Source organism: Puntigrus tetrazona, chromosome 5 (assembly GCF_018831695.1).
Source record: "Puntigrus tetrazona isolate hp1 chromosome 5, ASM1883169v1, whole genome shotgun sequence".
Lineage (NCBI taxonomy): Eukaryota > Metazoa > Chordata > Actinopteri > Cypriniformes > Cyprinidae > Puntigrus > Puntigrus tetrazona.
This window is the reverse complement of record NC_056703.1, coordinates 9,107,569-9,129,180: the sequence shown is the minus strand read 5'-3', so window position 1 is coordinate 9,129,180 and position 21,612 is coordinate 9,107,569. Positions and strand designations below refer to the sequence as shown.

The 21,612-nt window shown below is 36.5% G+C and overlaps 1 protein-coding gene across 2 annotated transcripts; it reads right to left on the bottom strand.

The window, feature by feature from the left end:
• Positions 1-5,303: 5,303 nt before the first annotated feature.
• zgc:162952 (PKc_LIMK_like_unk domain-containing protein) lies at positions 5,304-21,232 on the bottom strand. 2 transcript variants are annotated; one of them, XM_043240637.1, is made up of 10 exons: positions 20,913-21,232; positions 20,431-20,531; positions 14,660-14,853; positions 11,905-12,026; positions 10,845-10,893; positions 9,954-10,103; positions 7,354-7,521; positions 7,185-7,268; positions 6,968-7,054; positions 5,304-6,841 (listed from the first exon to the last, which is right to left on the bottom strand). In XM_043240637.1, the coding sequence occupies exons 2-10, from the start codon at positions 20,459-20,461 to the stop codon at positions 6,740-6,742; spliced, it is 987 nt and encodes a 328-aa protein (XP_043096572.1). In that variant the 5' UTR covers positions 20,462-20,531; positions 20,913-21,232; the 3' UTR covers positions 5,304-6,739. The 2 variants fall into 2 exon arrangements, with proteins under 2 accessions (XP_043096572.1, XP_043096573.1); XM_043240638.1 differs by lacking the exon at positions 20,431-20,531 and having other exon boundaries at positions 20,913-21,231.
• Between the last annotated feature and the right edge of the window lie 380 nt (positions 21,233-21,612).

Here is a 21,612-nt window from a genome sequence, read left to right as displayed (position 1 = left end):
ACTTTTCATTTTTGGTGAACATTAAGAATTTGGCATTAAACAGATCACCGAGCATTACATGTTATCAAGATTATGCTAAACTACATTAACAGAACATTAATATATTATGTAACATTAACATTAACATTAATATATATATCAATATTATTGTGTTACTATATTTTCAAACAACTTTCAAAATCATTGTAAAAATTGACCGCACAGTTAAATGGTAACGTTATATATAATGTATATTAAATGTATTAAAATTGCATGAATTTTCATTTTTGGGTGTACTATCCTTTTAAGAAGGAAAGAGAACTTACTAAAACTCATAGGTTTTGTAATCCAAAAAATAAATGTCACTCTTTAAATAGATTTCGGTGTTAGAAGCGTGACTGCGACAATGTTAGCCTTATCAGCGTTCTCCTGTGAGGCTTAGACTATCAATGCTAAAACAGATTACTGTCCCACTCTCTCTGGAGGGCAGCGCTTATTTTAGCACCAGCCTTGGCCTAATGTATCATCACCCTATAAACAAGAGCATGCAGTCAAAGAGTCTTGATTCTGTGTCGATCCATTTCTGCGTCCTTCATCTTGACCTGGCAGGTTTCTCCTCGTAAATGCCAGGGCTCCGCTCCGTTCCTGCGTCTCCGTCCATTTCCTTATCATTGACCCAGATTCCTGCTCTCTCTCTCACACTGCCGGATTAGTATCGATCACAGGGCTACAAATAACTGCCCCCAACTTGTTCAAAGCTTTTCTGGGACAAGATTGCGTTGCATAATCGGTGTTCGCGCATGTCGGGATGTCATTAAAAAGATGTATTTGATATGTAATTGGTGCTGTGTGTATCATTCTGAAATACACACCTGCTTATGTTTATTTCGAACCCTTTTGAGTCCGGTTACCTGTAGCCATCAGATCACCAACGGCTTTATCATTGAGACCAGCGTATTATCCCGTGACAGGCCAGCTTTCATCCAGCTATTGGCAAATCTATAAATTGTCTGTCATTTTAGCACTTCAGTTGCAGAAAACAACAATAATGCAGAGCCCCATTTACACCCACACGAAGCGCCAACCCTTTCCCGGAAAACAAATTACTGTTCACTGAGGTCCAGTGATGCACAGAGACCTTCACTTTATGTGGTCAGCAAATTAGAGGTCAGTTTTAAGTGAACAAATTAATCTTTTCCCATGGGCCTGAGAATACAAATTGCACAATTTAGGGATGATGCTTTCCGAACAGAAGACCATTGGAAAGCGAAACGTATTCCTAATGGAAACGGAAACTGGGTTATACTGATGCTGGCCTCGCTCGCCAGGATTCTGACTACAGAACGAGACCTCATCCATATGCAGCTTGTTCTGGCCAGCGTTGGCCCTCTTAGAGAGGATCTGATGTCACGTCGCCAAACTATTCTTTAATTTTGTTATCGTTTTACATATTTAAAATAAACCTGTTCCGAACATACTACATATGTGTCTCATAATAAACATGAAATAATTAAAATAATTATTATATTAACTAATATAAATGTGAGATGTTGCGGCGTTAACAGTTCTTCGGAAAAAATAACACAAATTAAATAAAAAATCTGAACATTGCTTTTTTGGTGAAATATGCGTTGTAATATGTGTATCACACCCTGGAGCACACAAACAGTCTTACGTCGCTGGGTATATTTGTAGCATTAGTCACTGTATGGGTCGAAATTATCGATTTTTCTTTTATGCCAAAAATCATTAGGATATTAGTAAAAAAAATCATGATCCATGAAGATATTTTGTTGATTTTCTACTGTAAATATATTATAAAAATATGTAACTTTTTTCTCTCAGTTTCGTAGATTCGTAGTTTCGTGTCTCAGCCAGATATTGTTCTGCTGTAACGAACCGTACCTCAACGCAAAGCTTATTTATTCGTGTTTCAGATGACGTATAAATCAGAATTTCCAAAAATTGACCCTTTTGACTGGCTTTGTGCTCCACGGTCGCATATGTAGTGAACAGTAATGCTGATCAATGATTTAATGTTTACTACACTTTATAGCTGCGGTAAACATGTCTCATAATGAAAAAAAATGGATTGCAAAATCCATAGGCTTATTAGCCTGATGGATTATACTTACTCATTTTTATTTGAATGTTTATATCTGAAGACATGTTTGGAAGGCCCAACTCCTCAAAGTTGTTGTTTCTTTGTGACCCGTCCTTTACTCACTTCCCTGTCCTAAATTTCACACTCCATTAACCATATAAATTCGTTTTATTCTGCTGAGAATATGCAGCTGCACCTTACTGAACAGTGATGCAATGGCACATGAAACCACTTCCGAGCACAATAAACCTTTTAACGGTAGGATATTAAAGTGTGTATTACTCATAACCCACAAACTATTCTCTGTGGTGCCTTAAAAAAAACATTTATACCATATGTTTGTGCGTTAGCGTGCTATGTTATGTTGCCTTATGCATGGTATGGCAGGAGCTCTGACATTTGAATGGTCTGCATCGATCATAACTCTCATAACAGGCTGTGGGAAGCAAGTGAACCCTACTGAGTATCCAGTGTCCTGTAGATGTGTTTGTTTAGGTGGGGGGTTGTAAGAAGGTCAGAGGCAGCAGGGCTGAACGAACATCAGACTGCTATCACTCCAGGTGGACACGCAACATTAAACTCATAGCAGATGAGCAGGGGAAGATGTCTCATAAAATGCTTGATTATTGCCTTCTGTTCTTCAAGGTCTTATGACATTTCTGAGTGTGTCCCATCTGAAAGATTTGTAGTTGCTGGAGCGCTGAGATTCATTAAGCCTTCTACTTGCGTGTAATATAGCTTAACGGTAACTCTGTTATTGGTAACTATATTAACTTTGCAGTGTACTAATTTTATAGAATTTTTTTTTTTGCAAAATATTTTAAAATGAAATCCGTGTGTCTAAATAAGATATGTTGCAAATTTGAAGTTGATGTAAAAAAATAGGTTTCTATAAAAAAATTTTTTCAGGGGCCAGTCAAACTGCATTTAATTTTCTTCATGCATTTTTCTGTCATAAATATAACATTTTCTATCACAAAATGACCAACAAAAATAGAATCCTGAGAATTTTTCTAACGTTACGTATTTTGTCAGGATTCTAAAAATTTGATTCTAAAAGACATTTTGTAATATGACATTGGACTCCGCCCACTAAGGGCAAAACATTTTAAAGTACCATTTCCACGGTAACACAATGTCCCATTTAAAAATGGTTTTCACACCTGTTAAGCTTTCAAATGATGAGTTCATGACGCTTAGGGGCACAGGCGGGTAAGTGAAACTTGAGGAGCCAAATATTTAGGCATATTTTATTTTTAATTTTAAATTTGTTTCTCATCAAAACCTGCAATATTATAAGAGATGTGATTTTACATTTGTTGCACCCCTACTCTCTTGATTTGTTATTTAAAGAAAAAAATACAGTCACTTTTCAGCCATGCTGCTTTGTCCACTGTGAAGTTCAGGCCATATTTTTTATTCGGGCTAATTCAATTCATTTTGGAAAGGTTAATAGGGATTTTGAAATCTTGCGAGCACTGATGCACAAACTGTTATTATTAAGAATAGTTGAATCGGTGCTAGATCTGTGCTGTTAACACTGTTTTCTCAGGTAAAGGTGACCCAGTAACCAGAGCGTTACACTGATCATACTCCTGCTTCTAGCATATTTAGCCCCCCAGGGACCCTACTGGAAGTGAATGCACTGTATGTGGAACAAAAAGATCTGCTACACCAGGCGTTTTCAAATTTTCTATTTCTATTTTACAGTAAGAAAATCATATAGTAATAAAAACAGCAAATGGAGCAAGGGTATAATACTCTGAACCATGTACACTACCTATCAAAACACACACACACACACACACACACACACATATTTAATATATTTATTTCAGCAGCCATTCTTTAGTGTCACATGATTGTTCAGAAAACATTTTTAATGCTATTTCAATATTGCAACTGAAACGAGTTTTAACACTGTAATACAAAGGTAACCTGTAACTGTGAATCATACGAGACACTGCCATCTAATGGACAATTTGCGTCACTGCTGTTTTCGGCAAAATGGTTTCAAAGCCCGATTCATAAATATGTATGCCGTTTTGAACAAATTTAGTGTTTTTTTTAAACTCTCTTTCTTCGTTTTTATGTATGATTCTGAACACTTTACAAAGGTCGTCTAATTACGCGCTGCACAAATAGTGCTTCAGTAGCTTAGATATTTTCCCCAGAGCTTGTTGCAGTGCATTATGGGATTGTGTTCTGCGTAAAAGGAACAGCATGTAGCTCTTTATCTGGACTCAGAGTTTTCTGGATGATGTTAAAGATGGTTCTGTGTGTAACGGTCACACAGTACTAGATTCAGCCAACAGAAACGGACACAAATGAACATGAGCTTGGCAGAAAAACCTGGCCCAGTTATGTAAGCATGACGGACATCCAAAGAACAACAACAACAATCATCCAAATATGATCTTGTATTGTTAATATTAATATTCCAGTTCCCTGTGACCACGCGCTGTGTTAAAAACATTAAATGGTGGACTTTTGCTCTCTAATTGCTAAAAAGCTTGATAAAAAAAAAAATGAAGCTAATAATACATCAGCCGCTCAACAAGTGGCTTTGATCTGTACAGCAACAGACTTGCTTTGCTTTATCAAAGCTCACCGCCAGAAACCAGCAGAAAAGCTAGTGTTTAATTATTCATTCACGTCTATTCAGTGTTTTGGTACAGCTGGAAACAAACAGGCTAAGAGCACCAGTTAAATGGTTCCATTTTGTTTTAAGGTCAAGCAAGGACAAAACAAATGTGTATAAAACTGACCCCTGAGAGAAAACAGGCGGTCATGTAACATTAAAACAGTGGTTTCTAAAGGAACTTAAGATGTGCAGAGACATTTGCATTATAAAGGCCGTTCAAACTTTACGTGATATAGGTAAGTACACTACAATTTTAAGATTCACTTTTCCACCGAGTTATTAATTCAGTAGCCCAGGATCACATAAAGAGAATAATCCCATAATACACTGATTGTCATTCATTATTATTCAAATCATTTGCATTGAGTGGTTTGATAACAGGCGCCGCAAAGAAGCCTGATTAGCAGTAGAAATCTTAAGAGTCCAGAGTAGACAAAGTTGCCAGGTAACCAGACATGAAAGTAAGCGCATTTTCACAAGATAGTTACATAAATAATTCTTATCATACGTCAACTATCTAGAGTTTATAAAATACTGATGTTAAAAGTGCTGTATTTTTTTCTAATACAACATTAGTAGATTTTTGATGGCTTTATTTGAAAAATACACAGCATTCACATACACTCCTTTTTCTTTTTTATACCGTATTACAAAAACACTACAAAACACGGGAAGATTCAGACTATACAGACATCAGGCTTGTTTCAGAGATATGAGGTTAGCAGGACATGGTTCTCACCAAAAGATCCCCAAGCTTCCTCTTTGAGGCACAGAATGTAGATTTTGTTAAAGTTAATTCGAACGATGTTCAACAGGCAATTCACTAGAGCGCGATGATTAAAAACCGAAATAACATCCAAGCAGAACTTATACAAATATTAAAAACAAATCAATAGTGACAAGTTACGCATTTGAAATTAGAAAAGAATATTGATTTCAGTTTTAATGAGAAGAGAGCACAGGTTTTCAGAATACTGCAGCAAGTAGCATGGTCGTGAAAATAATTTAGCATTTTTGATTCCATTACAGCCAATATCCAAACAAATAGTTTGGTGTCGCTGTTTATTGGAATAAGACTGATGCACATCTCACGCTTCTGATAAATACTGTATGTGTGAGTACTGAAAATCACAACCCGTGGCAAAACAAGTCGACTAAAATGGACAGAAAGTGTTAAAACATAAAACATTTAAGCTTCGAATGCTAAAAAGAAAAAACTGCTTTCACAAACACTCGGCACAATGCACAATGAAAACGCTGCAGCAGTAGCGCAGAGGCCCTGCAGGCAGGAAATGGGCCTCATCCTGCTGAGTCGTGTGGAGAAAGTCCAGAGATCAGCAGCTCAGCTCAGTGGAGGAAAAACGACAAGCGATGAGTTGAGTGCTTGCTCCTGTATAAATTGCTTTCCAAATAATGAAAAGTGCACTCGTTTTTCAAATATTTTTCTCAAAAAAAGTCAGCAATACAAATGCGCCGTTTTCCTATTTGGGCAGTTGGTACCAAAATAAATTACTTTCTTAAATCTAATCAAGTATCGATACACTGAAGCCTATGAAAATATTATTTGATTATTCAAAACTCGTTAGTGCTTTTATCGATGGGTTATCTAAAGCCTCAAAATCTATTTTAGGGTAGTTTTTCAATATAAAATGATTCATATACAAAACAAGAATAACAATAGGTTTGAAAATCTGTAGCTTTGAGAGAATGACAACAGCTAAACACTTTAGTCGGAACCCGATGCAATATTTCTCTTGGTATAGTATTATTATATATTGCACAGTATATATTATGTACAGCTGTGCGGAGTTGAACAGTAGGCCATATAGTTACTTGTAGAACGTTCATAATAAATAGCGACCTTTTCCTTGATTTGCTCTTTCAATGCAAACAGCCCAGAGAGAAATCTGCAGTTCTGCTGCATTCGTCACTGTGCTTTAGTCTATGTACAGAACTCCAGCTGCTTGTGTCCGTTCGCAGGGCTGATGGGAGACCAGAGGACGTGCCGCAGATCAGCCTGTGGTGAGATCATTGTGAGGAGCCTCCAAAGTCTCAGCGATTTCACCCAACTCGTCCTGAAGCTCTGTGAAAGAAGGTCTTCGGAAAGCCTCTATCTGCACGAGAACAGTCGATGGTGACACCTTATTTCCTTTTCCAGAGAGCTTGCAGGTTTTTAGGCATAACTGACAAAGGAAGCGAGTGTCCATCTGATATACACAAAAGGTAACAAGGTCACTTACCAGACAGCAGCTGGCTGCCAGCTCTAAAAGACGTTGAGGGCACTCAATGACCATTTTCCCAAATGCTGATACATCCAGGCCGTAATCCTGCGACACACACAATCATAAATGCATATGAGGACAGTAGGGGTTTTTTGTGTGCGTATTAAAAAAAATTATACTGGATGTTTTATTTTCTGGCATTTATAAGAGCGTCAATAATTCTATTTACAATCACCTGCGTTCTTGGAAGGATTTCTGGGTCTGCTGGGATCCTAGCCAGAATTTCACACAAAACAATTCCAAAAGAGAACACATCCACCTTACAGAAAGCGAAATCAGTTGGTGAGAACTAGAAAGTGCCAACATTTCTCATCTTGCTCCGGCATTTTTTTTTTAAGCATTACCTTGCGGTCGTAGGGCTCCCCGCGCAGCATCTCGGGGGCCATCCAGAAAGCAGAGCCCACAAGTGAAAGCTTTCTGTCTTTTGCAGGAAGTTCAACCACCTCTCGAGCCAAACCAAAATCAGTAACCAGAGCTTCTCTGCCTCTCGCCGTCACCCTTATTAGACAATTCTTCAGGAGATACAAACAAACACAAAAATGTTTTGATGAAAAATTATTATTTTTAGTCTCTTCGTACTATTACTAGTGGTTTATTCTGACTGTAAAATATGATATGAAGTAAATACAGTAATATTATTACAGCCATTCCTCGGTGTCACATGTCCTTTCAAAAAAATCGTTTCAATATTTGCAGATGAAGAAATATTTCTTAGTAGTAAAATGTTTTTGAGAAAACTATGATTTTTTTTTCAAGGGATTTAAAAATAATAATAAATGTCTTTACTGTAACATTTTAGCAAGTGAATCCCCCTTAGTAAATAAAATAATTAGGTTTCTTCAAAAATCTAATTGACCTCAAACTGTATATACACTTCATTTTCACTAATAAATATTTGCATGTTATGAATTATTCTTTTAAACATACCAGATACAGACATGCAAAACATGACTTTTTTTCACATTACGTTTCTTGGGTGACAAAATTGTTACAAGAATGTGCCATTCTTCTCTGCCAAAAGATGGCGCCAAAAACCAGCAGAAAGTTTCTAAACTCACTACAACTCCCACAAAAACCCTTACATAGCGTTTCCGAAATCTGAACATGTCTAGTACTAAATAACACCTCTATATGGCAGACATTTACATTACAGTTTCCAAATGAACAAACTTTTGAAGTTTGAAGCTGTGCTGACAACTGTTTGTGCACTTTTTGTGTGAATATAAATTATTAAGCATCTAAATGCAATAAGGAAAAAAGGCAAATACAATGCAAGCATAAACAAGAAGCGTGACTGCAATTTTGTGGTTTAGCATCTGCAGCATATTCTTCTACAGCAATGTGCTTTGCCGCTGAAGCAGAACTCCCAGGCTCAAATGAAAGCCGTTTCTCTTCATCACCATGTCCTTTTGATGAATTATTCAGCTGACCCTGTACCTCGCCAAAGGGTCTGGACCGCCTACAATTCCTCTCCTCCATCTCTATCACTCCAGGGGTACCGATATGCAATGTTATACCTCGCTTTCAGTTAGAATGGTCTCTAGCGACAATGTGTCACGGCTAGAAACATTACTGTGTAGTCTGAAAACTCAGTTTAAAGCCCAATGATTGAGAGCGTAATAAAAAATGGCCTGTTATTTTACAAGAAAGGCAAATGAGAAAACATTGAGGCTGACCAGAGCAGGGCCGATCCAGGTACAACCGAGACGTTACATAAGACCAGTGGGACTCTTGGAGAAGAAAGTGCTGATGGATACAACAGCGAGGTCTGCATCTGGGCTGAATTAGAAACCTCAGCTAAGCCTCCATCCCGAAAACTGACCTATGATTATAGGACTAAGAAAACTCCAAGCACAGCCCCGAGTCTAGAAGTCTCCAAATTTAGAACAGTAACTCATGCATATGCCAAGTGTTGCAACACCCTCTGGCTATGCTGCTAATGGGTAGGTTTAAAGAGAAGCACTGAGGTTGATTCAACAACAAAAATCAACGGGAAAAATTTATAATGATTTATGATCATTTAATTGCAGTAATTACTATAAAAAGGAAATAATGCAAAAAAAAAAAAAAAAAAATAATAATAATAATAATATATATATATATATATATATATATATATATATATATATATATATATATATATATATATATACAATATTGCTATATGTTTATCATTTTAACTATTACGGTATCTCAGCATCACTAAAATAATACAGTTATAAACATACCAGTGTGTATATTATATATGTATATACACACATTAAAAGTTTTATTTAGATTTTTAATTCTGTAATCCCCTTTACCCCCTTTCAATAAGTGTTTGAAATGCAAGTACTTCTATTTTAATAGCTTCTATTTTCTGACACAACTTCCCAGTCATACCCACTTCTGGCAACTTCCAGCGCAGTGGAAACCAATCGATGGTCCTACTAATCAGCGCGCCAGACGTCACGATTGTGTAAACTGTGTGGCTGGCATTTTTGTTTGCTCATTGTTCATCCGAATGGCCGACAAATAGGCAGTCGAGGCCTGGCTAAACACGAAAAAGGGGGAGGTATGGGATCTGCGAGCCTATACGCTGTTCGTGCATTTTGCATTTTCTAATGAGACGGGAACAGTTAGGGAGAGAGCGTGTATGTGTCGGCGAGAGAAAGACAGAGTGGCAGAGTTAATTACCATCACAATGGACTAGCCTTGTTGCCTCGTCCCTCACCGCGGGTTTGGTGAGTGCTTGTGTGAATCCTGGCAACCAATGACACTCCCACGCAAACATCTATGGCTGTATTTCTCAGGAGAGATTTCCATGTAAAGACTAGACAGGCATTCTCTAATATCTGATGATGATTACTCAGAGGAACTGTATATAAACCATTTCACGCTGCACTTCTCAATGCATTACTCAGCTGGTCCCTAAAGACGAGTGTTATTAAGAGTGCCGCTGTACCTTAGAGTTCAGATCTCTGTGGTAGATGTTCTTGTAGTGGAGGTAAATCATCCCTCTGGTGATATCAGAAGCCAGGTCTACTTTCTCTCTCCAGCATAGAGGCACATCTTTCCTGGCCAACAGTTCCTCTAAACATCCTCCACTAACATACTGTACAGACAAACAGTCCGTAAGGGAATGAAACACTTATACACTTTCACATTTATTTCTATTGTTATGTGCAGGGCTGAGCAATATGTCCAAAGAATAAGATATGAAACGCTTTAAAGTAAGCACCCACTTGTTAACATTAACAAAGATGAATAAATTTAATATATATCAATGCATTTGCTAATGTTACTGAACATCTGCTAGATCAAGTTAGTTCGCAGTGTATTAACTAATGTTAACTATAACTTTTGATTTTGGCTAAAATAAATTCTATAAAAGTATTATTTATTGTTAGATCATGTTAACTAAAGTTAACAAATGTAAACGTACTGTAAAATAAAATAAAATAAAACTGTATAGGAACATAAATGTTTACGCAGATGAAACAGAGCCGTTGCTGGCATCATTTTTAAATGTATTACTCATGTCTGCTACTGATTTTATGCAGCTGATTTCTTATATAATGTTGTGTTATGTAAATAATCATTTAATTCTGTATATCTATATAAAATATGCATTATAGGTAGTAAATATTTTATCTAAATATATATAATATATCTAAATATTTCTGAGACATAACAACATAAACTTTTATGCTTTTCTTTTACATTTTTTTGAGTCCATCAAGTGTATAGTTTCAAAGCTTGACATCTATGTGATATTTAAATAGTACAAAATAGCACAACCGAAGCATAAAATAAACACAAACTTTTTTTGATTTTGAAACTGCGGAAATCTCACCTCCAGAATTGGGTACAACTTGTCCTCTTTGACACAAATACCCAGATACCTGGAAAAAGAGGTGTGGGAGGTTATGCCTTGCTAAGTTTTGCCTAAATAGAGTCCAAAGCCCCTGTCATTTGTCGAAGGATTTAGCAGAAATTGAAAATTGTGTAAATTCGATGTTAATATGACGTTCAGGTTTTCACTTGTTTTGAGCAACATATTGGAGAACCATGAATTAGATAAGCAGCTAATGTAATAGGTCAGTGTGTCACCTCATGCGGTTTCTGCCATATTCAGCAGTTCTGTTAATGGGTTAACAGTGACTGTCATCCGTACCGGAAAGCTGTGATAATTTAACTCTGCACAGACACTTTTGAATATGGCTTTGCCTTCGCGCAACGCACTCTGGAAAAAGCCATTCTGAGATTGCTAAGACAAACACATGTCATAATGCAAGATTAACAGCAGTTTAAGAGCACTGTGCTGGGCAGAGATTAGTGAACTGTGACATTCTTGTATGCATCTAATATGTAGTTCTCTACAGGTGTTTTTAAACGCATTCTATTCATTCTTCGTTATTACTGTTTGCGTGTTTTACAATACTATCAAGGGCAGGAACCTCTGAAATAACACAAATGGAAGTTTTGAAATGACAAAAAAAAAAAAAAACTATCTTTTTAGGTTCTTCAAAGAAGCCTCTATTTGTTTAGATTGCAGCGCTGCACACTCTTCATGAGCTTCATCAGGTGCATCCTGGGATATATTTTAAACACTAGCAGACAATTCAGTGATCAAATTTATTCATTTGATCAAAACAAAACAAAAAATGCTAATTGCAACCCTTAAAGCAAAATGCCTTAGATAAGATGGAGTCAGTTGGGTGACGTAGCAACGCAGCATAAATATGAACCTTTACAAGAATGGAAAATATAAATAAGAGGCCTGTACATCTATTAGGCATTCATATAAGGGAGTTACATTAAAAACTGCAAATAATAATAATAATATATACGATACATAAAAAATTAGTTACAGTTTATGACAAGTTATTAATTAGCATTAATAAGTGACTTACCTCACTATGTTGGGGTGTGAGAGTTTTTGCAGAAGGCTGATTTCTCGTACAATGCTGTCTTGATCAACGTCATTCTTATAGATCTTTACTACCATCACCTTCCGTGTGGTATTGTGGATTACCTGAAAAGAAATAAGATCAAATTAAAAAAAAACAAACAAATCATATTGTGGTAATAAAACCTTTGTATTCACACTCGATTTTAAGGTTCAGTCTTCACTATTAACAAACCATTAACGTTCCCTCAGGCTCTCAATTTGCTGCTTATTAATAGCTGGTACGGTGGTTGTTAGGTTTATGTATTGAGTGGGATTAGGAATGTAGAATATGATCATGCAGAATGTTTTTTCTAAGTACTAATAAGCAGCCAATATGTTAATAACGGGCATGCTAATAACCAACTAGTTAATAGCGAGAATTGGTCCCTATGCTAAAGTGTTACCAAACATTCCTTTCTCTCTCAAGTACAACCACAGAGAAACACTTCCATGTTAATATACAGAAAGGGACAGAAATGCAGGGATGGCTGAGCTGTGCAATCTTTGGTTATGTAATTTACACAGCAGGGACTCATCAGGAACCCGTTAATGGGTGTAGTTGTACTCCAGCACGGGGGCACCTCAAACTGGGCTTAGCTCTAAAATATTTCCTAATTAGTAGGACTACAATACCGCACTGTATGAGTGGCATTAAGATACACACACACACACACACAACACACAATGGGAGACCTGCAGTACAATAGGATGAAGAAAGGCCATTTCCATTTAGACAGCATTTATCATTCTGCTTTGTTTTTTGCTATATGATGATTTCACTATAAACTTTTACGATATGTGTCCCTGGACCACAAAACCAGTCATAAAGGGTTAATTTGTTGAAATTGAGATGCATATATACATTACAAACCATTTGAATATCTGGAATCTGAGGTTGCAAAAAAATAATAAAAATCTGAAAGGATGAAAAAAAATAGGGGTGTGAATCAGCCTTGGTTTCACGATTCAGTTTGATTCAATTTATCATGTCAACGATTCCATTCGATATTCAATATTTATTTTGAGAATTTTTATTAAATTAAAAGGCTACTTTTTAAAATAGTAATGGTAAATTTATTATTATTATTATTGTTATTATTTTATTAATATATAATTAATTATTGTTAAGAATTCAAAAGTAGGCCTAAATATAGCTTCAAAACATACAAACTAATATAAATGTAATAAGGGTGTTACAAGTGACAAAGAGAAAGCACTTTCATTATCTGGGAGTGCTAAGTATCAAACGTCACAGCTATGGGTTTTTAATCAGCATTATTGCCATTTGATTACTACAAATGAGATCATAGACAGTGGCAGCTTTAATAGACTGCACAGTCAATGTACAGATCTATTTACTCATATCAGATGTTTTGTCCTATTCTGTTTCCACTAGGTAAAAATAGCTTTTTTTTTTTATTTTTCTGGGCTACTTTTTAATAGTTAAATTAAATGTTATATTTTCAGCCTTAGAATTTGTTAGCAATAAAACATATGTTAGCATGTTTAATTATTTGAACACATAAAAACAAATTTGATTTATTCTTACAATATCTCCCTCAGGAATTCTGTGTTGTGTATTTATTTTTAGGGCATAAAACATATTTTTGGAAAATAAATGTAACTTAATATTACACTTAAAATATTAAAGCAATGCTGTATGCTTATTCCTTAAAAATAATATTTTTTGTAGTAGTCTATTATGTACATTCTACTGAAAAATATTAATATATTTCTGTCGCAATGTCAAGTTAAACCGAACTTTTATTTTGACGGGTTGCCGTAAATACAGTTCTGTGTGTACATGATACGAAGGATAGATTTACTCAAATGAAAATTTGTTAAATGCTCATGAAGTATGCTCACGGAGCAGTTCTGGAGATGTTATTCATGTACGGTATTTATGTCCTCATTTATCGAGACAGCAGACGTTAATATTACCGTAAGGGCGTCTCGCGCTTCAGTATGAGTAGTAAACAAAACCGCGCGTTTGCACCATACACTAACACAGAGACGCGCAGTGTTCATATTTACATAGCCGTTTGAGTTTTAAAATGGAAAAATACTAGAGGGAGCGGGAGCGTGCGCGCACGTTTGTGTGTGTGTACGCGCGCATTGGGGCGGAACTGCGCTGCTGCGCGATACAGAGAGAGCCATGTAGACAAAAGTCGTAAATTAAATAAATAACTATTATAAAGGCTATTTAGTTTATTTAATAAAAAAGTTTGTTTAATGAAACAACGGGACGAATAACGGGGCTATAAAAGCGATGCAACGATTAATTTTGACACCCCTAGAAGAAAAAAAAAAACATTTAAAATTGTCCAAATAAAGTTCTTAGCAGTGCATATTACTAATCAAAACTTATGTTTTTATATATATTTACAGCAGAAAATTTACTTTATCTTTACTTAATATCTTAATGATTTTTGGCATGAAAGAAACATCAATAATTTTGGCGCATATAATGTATTTTTGGCTATTGCTACAAATATATGGTTTTGTAGTCCAGGGTATAATTATGCAACATATTATTTGATAAAATAAATGCACATATGAAGTCAACATTTTACACTGCTTTATTTCTTGCGAGAACATTTCTCAAAAAAAAAAAAAAAAAAAATCACACAAAATCCTTAGAATTTGCTGTACATCTGTTATCTACAGCAGATTTAAATATCATCATGTACAGACTTCAAGATATGTTTAACCGTTACCTTGTAAACCTTTGAGAAGAAGCCACTGCCGATCAGCTCGTGTGTGAAGTTCTCCCAGAATTCTAGCTTGCGGACGGCAGTGCGTAGTTTCTGCCAGCGGTCCACATGGCAGTACGTATCAGAAGACTCTGTGTACAGCGTCGGGCTGCTGGGCTCAGACGAAACATCCACCTCGCACATCCTGGAGATCTCCGCTGAGAACACAACACACAAACACAGTGTTGAGAAATACACAAAATTATTTGTCAAGCACAAAGCTTTAAAAATCAGCAGCTTAACAGCGTTTATAGATGAAAGTGAAGCTCCGGTTTGAAGCTCACAAGTACTCGATTAGCTCAATGAGTAGGAAGCTCTCATCTGCCACGGCAGGGTATAAAAGATGTCTTAAAATAGTCGTGGACAGCATGCAGAGGAAGACACATTCAACTGTTCTTGATCGAAACACAAATGAGACATCAACAACTTTTAAACCATTAAGACAAAGATGAAGACTGCAGTTTACTGTTGGGTTTAATGAGGAACACTGTATAGATGTAATTAAAAAGTTAAGTTGTCAAGTTATTAAGTAAATGAATTTATCGTTTACCTTGATTTCACTCCAAACACATGACTTTCTTTTTTTCAGTGGGGCAGGAAAGGAAACATTTTTAAGAATACAAAGTCTGATCTTTTCCACAGAGTAAAAGTGTATACCACAGACAAATGGGATCTATTTATATGGTGTTATGTAATTTTTTGAGTTTAATAGCTTATGGACATTTGCTATGAAAGGTCATTGTTACTGTTAAACTTATCATGTATATGTAATAAATTGATCAAAGGTTAAATACATAATATGTATTTTTCAAATTAAATGCTTTGGGTTTTCTATTCTTCACAAAATCCTGAAAAATGTACCACAAATATATGTTCCTTGTTATATATTCATATTTAAATATTGAGCACTCTTTATGTAAATATTTATGTTAATCTTATCCAATATGTGATATCAGTAGTATTCTCCAGGAATATGAATGTTCTACTCACATGTAATATGGGGCTGGAAAATATATCCTTTACTGGTGTTTTTTGGACATCTTTCAACTACTAAAGTTTCTCTAAATTAATCAGTAACGCTACTAGATGTTCTTTTCCAGAAACTGTTTTTGTACTTCAATATATGATATTTCAAAGTGCTTGTTTTGCTGTATTTGTTCTAAAGGTGAACACCACACCTACTTAACTACAACATTTGACTGGTCACCATGACCTAGCCTGATCTGCCCTATAGTCGTTACAACAACATATGATATAATGAATAAGTCTCTTTGAAACAAAAACCACATATACATATATGTTTTGTGTGTGAATCTTTCAATGATGTTTCCCTCTCTTTGCATTCTTACTTTTTTTGGCATTTTCTTCTGATAAATCACTATTTTATCCCTTATAATAATTTTGGAATGATTTGGTATGGATCTCAGTTTTGACATCACAATTCGGTATGAATTCGGTAGAGCAGATTTGAGTATTTAGTACTTCACAAAATGCTCTTCTCTTAATTTCTGTAGTGATCTAATGAGCTGAGGATACTGGATGACTTGCCTAAAGTAAATTAAATAAAAGTGAAGTGCTTTATCTGTTAAGTACCGAATCTAAAGTTTCAGTACGGATACATGTATTGTTTAGAGTTACATTTTTTTATTGTACAAATGCTTTTAATTTAATTAATGTGCTATTGCTTCTAAAATTAATCTCTTACATAATATTTTACTTGAATGCCTGGATCTCATTTCCACCAATGAATTATGAATTATCAGTAATGAATTCGGAAGTGTCTTGTGACACCAAGTAAATTACATTCTAAAATATATTCTAAAAGGTTATTTTAAATTGTAATATTTCACAATATGGAATTTTTACAATATTGTATTATATGCTGTATTTTTGAACAAACGAGCATGAGACTTCTTTCAAAAAGATTTAAAAAGATCTCACCAACGAATAACGTTTCAACAGTAGTGGACTTGTGTATAAGGTGGGTGTCTGACATCTAAACCCACACAGGATATTTGCAACATGGAATCAACATTATGACACATCCCTGTGGTTTTCTTGTGAGGCTGAGCCGCAAGTTGAAAAACTGCATAAGTTCAGCCTCTGGAAACCCCCCCCCCAAAAAAAAAAAAAAAAAACAGACCTACATAGATAATAAAACTGCAATCTTTAACTTTATGGGCTCTGTGTCATCACGGTGTAATATCTGATTACAAACTATCTATTGTGTATATAGAGTTTACACTTGCAGGATTTGCAGTCTAGACCTGTGTTCGCAATAAATTGCATCAGTATTTCCATGTCGGGGAGACACTGAGAATAAAGCAGGGCGTTGAAGTCAATGGGGACTGTCTTCACAGGCCACTGATGCTGCCGGGGAACAGCACAGAGTGGCACGCTTACACAACCCACGGGAACCATCTAGCAGTATTCATCATGGGTAGAGCGCACACATGTGGTCTTTGTGTTCTCAGCAGCAGATGCACAATCACAGCCCTTTCAGTTTTACAACCTCACTAAAAACAAAAATGCTTAGAGTGCAATCAGGCGGCCTTCACGCAAAGTCTTTTTCATCTGGTGTTTTCTGCTCATTTACAGAACCGAGAGAGAGTTTTTGTGCACGATTACATAACTTTCAAAACAACATTTCACCTCTGGCATGTTCCCGTTATTGCACCAAGGTGCAAAAAGGGCCACCGTCCTAAGACATGCTGATTTATGAGGAAAACAATACACGCTACAGATCAAGCATGCAAGCTGATTTAGTTTTACACAAAACCACAAGTTAACGCTGTAGTGTTAAAATTCACCAAAGTGGATTCAACCTCCTGGCTCTCTTAGTGGCAGCTGACGTCTGGCATGGTGGAGGAGACTCAGGGTTTGTGAAATATGCGGGTCAAAGGTAGACGATGGCTAAAGTTGACACAGTGCACAGCACGTCAGAGGATGCCGTCACAACCCGACTTCACATGCACACTAGAGGAAATTAACCCTCACTTTTTACAGGAAGACTGATGCTTCATCGTGGACAACTAAGTTAAGTAGAAGCTATTTACTTTAATTACAGTAAAACTGACTATGCTACACATAAATTATTTTTTGGTAAAACATTTAACAACCAAAAAAACCCAACAACATTAACCTAGTTAATAAATCGCAATATCACAGCTTCGGGTCTTGTCTAAGCACAAATCTGATAATAATTTTTTTTACCTAAAATGAATGATAATGCAGCAGGCGGCTACAGAGAGTTCATTAGCATTATTTATTAGTCTAATGACTCTCCTCCGCAAGGGTCACAGATCTGCTCTTCGCATCACGTAAACACTACATAGTTGATATGATTCGCTGATTAACACCAGAACAGGAAGCGTGTGGCATGTTTACAGCCTTCAAAGGGCAGAAAAGTCCAGATTTCGATATTTTTAAATACAATATCTTACGCAAAATGATAAGAGAAACATTTTTGGTATATAGAGTAGGTTCAGATCCAGCAGAGCACTATATTATCACATTTCCAGTATAACTGTATGTCGGTATGACTGTACCATATTATATTTACATTAAACAACCGAGTAGGATTGTAACAGCAAAAGATATTCTTCCTTAGGAGACAGTAGCGAGAGGAATCTGTGTTGGACTTTTTCAAGTCTAGGCCAGAACGGAGATGAGATACTGACTGCATTTTCAAGTCATGAAACCACTTGCACTATAATAAGCATCTATGCATGCCTTGCATTTGGGTTTTTTTGCATTCTTTTTATCCACATCATGACAAGTTCTCTCTTTCTCTCTCCACACACGGTTTCTCATGTGGCTGATGGGATTGGTGTGAACTGCAGGGGCAGAAGCTGTAATATGTTCCAGGCTGGTTCTGTTGGAGAAGAGAGAGCTTTGGCATCGCTCCAGAGATCTCCCCCTCACATTCTCTCCCACTCTCTTTCTCTACACAAAACAACATTCAGCACAGTGGCATACCAAACATCAAAAATGTCAGAAGCCTCGCTGATGTCTTTCTCGCTTCCATCTCTCGCACTGGTTTGCGCAAACTGAACTGATCAAACTCACATGTGTGCATGCACAAACTCAATTTTTTAAGCAATTTAGGGGTGATGGCTAGTTGTAATGAGTTTGTTAAGACCGGAGCCCACCTGTCTGGGAAAAACCGATCAAAGGAACAGCAGGAGAAATCTAGTTTCCTAACAATGACTCTGAATAAAGACTGCTTTGTCGTAACGATGTGCTGCTTAAAAAGCTGCTGTTGCAAACGGTGACAACATAACCGTGATCCAGTAAAATGTATTTTTGCTGAACTCTTATGCCAGTGATATGTCATGTCAAAGCTAAAGCAGGGAAAGACTGAAATAAACATGTTGTGGGAAGAATAATGTGCTTCTTTGCAAAACAGACACTAACTATATAGTTAGTTAAACTAACTGAATCCTTGTTTTTTTTTATTTTAAAATGCAATTTATTCCTATGAAAAAAGCTACATTTTCAGCACATATTACTTCCAGTGTTACATTATTCTTCAAAATCAATTCTCATATGCTAATCTGGTGCTCAAGAGTTAATTGTTAATGTTGAAAACAGTTTTGCTGATTAATATTTTTGAGAAAACCATTTACTTTAGTATTCGCTGATCAATAAAAAGCACCTTTAATTCCGAACAAAAATATCATTAAAAAAATACATTAATATATATATATATATATATATATATATATATATATATATATATATATATATATATATATATATATATATATATATATATATATATATATATATATGTGTGTGTGTGTGTGTGTATTTAATTGCTGCTGTGGCATTTTAGAATCAACCATCACAGATCCGGGTTATGCATAAGCACTGCTTTTTTAAAAGAAGATATCAGTCACTGTCTTGCATGAAAATCTCAAGGTTTTAAGCAAATCTCAAGGTTTGATCAACATAAACATCAGGCACTTCCTCAGATCATTTTATTTTCTAAGGTTTGCTTTTTTAAAATATACCCTCAGCTTATTACATTTTGTGCTACACAAGTCTGTGCTCAATATGCATCAACATATTTAATAAGACATTACATGTGGATTGAAAAGTAATTTTGAGGTTATAACTTTTAGAACCTCTCTAAGTCCTGTGAAGTTTCATATGAGAGCGACAGGACTGGGCAGTGTACTTTTGGATGTGGACGGAGGAGGAAAACTATGTTTTCCTGTCTCACACCAAAGAACAGGGAGGATTTCAGCCACGTCAACACAAGGGCACAGACTGAACGATATACACCCTCAGGAACAAAAAAATAGTGGAATAATATGCATCAAAGACAACACGACACTAGAAACAATAATTAAATGGACTCTGCATGGGATGGACTAAAAAATACTCTATTTTTCCATATTTATATGTTTGAGACAACATCAAAACAGTGACTAATACGACCCTGAGCCTCGCCACCAGATCAAGGGTGTTGGAGCAAACCGTTAGAAGATCCATGAGCATGCATTCTCCATGACCTTCTCAATGCGAATCCATTAACTTTTCCAAGCCATACTGAGAAGAGAAATGTCAAGTGCAGATTACAAAACCCCTCTAATGAGTTAGACATCTCAGTCAATTCATTAAGCAGAGCAAAAAAAAACGCCTGCACAACAGCATGGAAGCTTTATGGAAGGCTCGCTGTTTCATGGAGATACAAAAACATTGATTAATTCCTAAGCGTTGTTACTTACTGCACTGGTTTAATAAGCTATTCATGTGCATCTTGAAGTGGGTGGAGGGGCGGTCCGCCTGAGCTCACAACACAGACAGGCTGGGAAGAGCCTGACAGAAGCTACGAGGGAAAAGGACACACATAGAAGCAACCATGAACACAGACACGAACACAGAACTGCAACAAACACTTAAAAACAACACACCGAACCGACACGAAAAATCATAACAACACGATAAAAGTGTAACAGTTACAGAGCTAGGGCTTTGAAACGGTTTATATACGAAGCACGGCATATTATCTGTCAAAACTGTAAATGAGAACACGAAAATGACAGACGGGTGAGTGGGTGGATGGATGGATGGAGCGAGATGCTGTTAGTAAGCAGAAATGTTTTAAACATTACATTTGCATGCTTCAAACAAACACAAAAAGTATTAGAAAACCATCACCTACCACCCGATTTAAAAAAATCAATCAATCAATCAATCGTTTACTCACAGCAGAAAGCACCCCGGCGTCTTCACCTCCGCTGCTGCTGATTGATTGCTCACCGATCAAATAAAATCGACTGCAAATCCCCAAATAAGTTCTAGACGGAGACAACCCGGTGGCATCGCTTCTACCGCGCTTCTTGGAAGGACCCCATTTACTGTCAATCACTCCAACCCACAATCCTCGCGCGTGACCAAACCGCCCTCTCCAGACCGTCAGCTCCTCTCTGCAGGTTTAAAAGCAAGCGGTATAGCCTAGACGGGAAATACATATTTAATGTGCCGTGTGTAGTGGGAGCCAGTTGCCATGACGTCACAACAGTTAAGTTCAGCCCCGCCCACCTGTGGATCCACGGCTGCGCTTCGAACGCGGCGAGCTGCTTATTCAGAATCAGCGGTGGAGATTTCGATTCAGTGACTCGATTCGTTCGAGTCTTTAATCAAATGCTTTGATTTGGTTGCCGTTTGCGTGCATGCAAACTAAAAGCGAGACGCTGATTTGCTCAGAGATTCGTTTAAAGAAAGATACCGGCGAATAATACAAACTTGAATAGGTTGAATCCGTTCGCTCAGTAGATTTGTTCAAAACCTCAGAGGCTTTGAAACAAGGCTATGATGCTTAATCACGCTGGTTGGCATTAAAACTCACTGCAACTTTGTAAATCTGCCAACCTACTGTTACACAATAGCATAACAGCCACAAACAT